General features: G+C 43.0%; 1 protein-coding gene across 1 annotated transcript in view; it reads left to right on the forward strand.

Annotated features, from left to right (window-relative positions):
• Positions 1-591, forward strand: part of LOC138957098 (uncharacterized) — a 7,996-nt gene extending 7,405 nt beyond the window's left edge. Inside the window, exon 6 of the mRNA XM_070328268.1 lies at positions 534-591. Within this exon, the coding sequence (XP_070184369.1) occupies positions 534-591 (58 nt within the window). The remainder of the gene's footprint in view (positions 1-533) is intronic.
• The last annotated feature ends 1,909 nt before the right edge of the window (positions 592-2,500 follow it).

The raw sequence follows: 2,500 nt of genomic DNA on the forward strand, positions 1-2,500 counted from the left end.
TTCTGTAAACACAGTTTTGTCAACTGTGTGGCATTGCACAGAGATATGCTGGCAAAAGTAACACACATAGTGTTCACTTATGTTCAAATGTGTGCCTATTTCGCTAGTAGAACTATGTACCTTGTCACAAAGTGTTCAAACCTTGTTATATAGATGTGTTTAAAATGTGTTCACTTCTGTTTATAGAGTCGACCGTTATCGAGGTCCTTTGGAAATGTCCCCTGTTCATTTCTCACCCCATAATATTATGCTAAGCATACTTATAGTCTACTTACGCTGATGGGGTATATGTCAACCAAAAGAGTGGGATTCCCTGTAGGTGGAGTTCCTGAAGGGGGATTTCCTGTATACAGGGAATCCCACAGCGTTGAGTTTTTCAATAAAACTTGCAAACCATACTCTATTTTCTAAGAGATATCAAAAAGGATAAAAAAACCATCAAATTCTACCGATGTCGCTAAGCATCACGTGACTGTCAGCAATATCAGCGAAACGCTACAGCAACTACACCCTGTGGTATTCCCTGTATACAGGGAATCCACCTACAGGAACTCCACCTACAGGGAATCCCACTCTTTTGGTCGACATTGACCCCATCAGCTCTACTTACCGCAACGAACAAGCTCCCGACCAGTAGCTTTCAATGTACACCCTCAAAGAAAAGTACACCAACCTGCCCTTGCGACCACCTCTCATAACGACCACCTCTCATAAGCGACCACCTGCAAGTGTGGAGTCCCTGTATGAAAAGCGTGTGGTGAGAAAGAGTAGGCGGATAGCTTCAGATAGGTCCCATGTCCTAGCCCACCTCTATGAACTCCTTCCCTCTGGCCGTAGACTTCGCACGCACAAAGCTAGGACACTCAGGCTGCAAAACAGCTTCATCCCCAAATCCATCACCCTTAGCAACATGTAAACACATCCACATACCCGACTCAGCCCCTCTTCTGCCAGTGCAATCAGTAGTAATGTACATGTATGTTTTGGTTTTATGTACAACCGTATATTTCCTGCGATATATTGTATGTTATGATATTTTGCAATGATGTTTAGCCATAGTTCGTTATACGCGTAGGTGTGCGAGAATATGTAAGCGCAGTGCTTTAAAGATGTCCATGTTATATAGTGCCATATGTTTTATGTAAAATCAATGTCTTGTTTGTATTATTGTTATGTACCACCCCTGAATTTCTCTATGAGATAATAAAGTATTCTTATTCTTCTTATTATTCTCTCATAAGCGACCACCTCTTATAAGCGACCACCTCTCATAAGCGACCACCTCTCATAAGCGACCACCTCTCATAAGCGACCACCTCTCGTAAGCGACCACCTCTCATAAGCGATCACCTACCCACAACGACCACTCCGAAGGATCTCAGATGTCTTCTATGTAATTTAACTTGGTTGTTATTGACAGGTTTGCCTTTACCATACCTTTTGGACAACAAAGCCATATTTATTCTAGAGTGCTCCTACCTATAAATTTTTTGGAAGTTACACGGTTTCGTTTTGGCGCTCACATATGCAACTTCAGCAGGACCGACGACGCACTGCAGCTTATCCCAGCTTATCCCAGTCCGCTACACGTTGCATGAAAGGAAAACAGGCTAAGTACTCGTCATAATCCCTATCGCGGCATAAATAATAGGCAGTGCGTCGTCTGTGCCGCTGAAACTGCGCAGGTGTATTCTGCCCTTAAGCAGTTCAGTCTAGGTCAGTGCACGCGTTGTGTGTGTGTATGGGAGGGTGTGTGTGTGTATGGGAGGGTGTGTGTGTATGGGAGTGTGTGTGTGTGTGTATGGGAGGGTGTGTGTGTATGGGAAGGTGTGTGTGTATGGGAGTGTGTGTGTGTGTGTATGGGAGGGTGTGTGTGTATGGGAGGGTGTGTGTGTATGGGAGTGTGTGTGTGTGTGTATGGGAGGGTGTGTGTGTATGGGAGGGTGTGTGTGTATGGGAGTGTGTGTGTGTGTGTATGGGAGGGTGTGTGTGTAGGTGGTTTTACCGACAAATGGGGACGATTGTCACTGGAGAGCAGTCAAATGGGGACGCTTCCGACAAACGGGGACGTCCCCATTTGTCGGCCCGTGCGACCCCATTTGACTGGATTTGAGCAGATTGAGCGACCCCATTTGACTGCTTCCTAGCATCCCTGTGGACAAACGGACTGGATTTTCACACAGATTCATACACATATTTTAGCTCTGCACTTTGTGGTCTGCTCAACTAAACCATGTGATTTTTATCATGTGACTTCAAATGACTTTACAGTAACTGCTTTCATCAGAATTCAGTTTCTATTCAAATGCAGTCAAACTAAAACATTTATTTGAATTAAAAAAAAAAAAAGTTATTGCATTTAATATATTTTATTCAGAGTATTTTGAAAGAGTTCTGATTATTTGATCACGGGTTTTTTTGTATTAAAACAAAAACAAACACAGAAACATATACATTCCTGTAAAAAAAAAATGATCACAATTATTTTGTTATGAGATTT

The sequence above is a fragment of the Littorina saxatilis genome, unplaced genomic scaffold (assembly GCF_037325665.1).
Source record: "Littorina saxatilis isolate snail1 unplaced genomic scaffold, US_GU_Lsax_2.0 scaffold_817, whole genome shotgun sequence".
Classification (NCBI taxonomy): Eukaryota; Metazoa; Mollusca; class Gastropoda; order Littorinimorpha; family Littorinidae; genus Littorina; species Littorina saxatilis.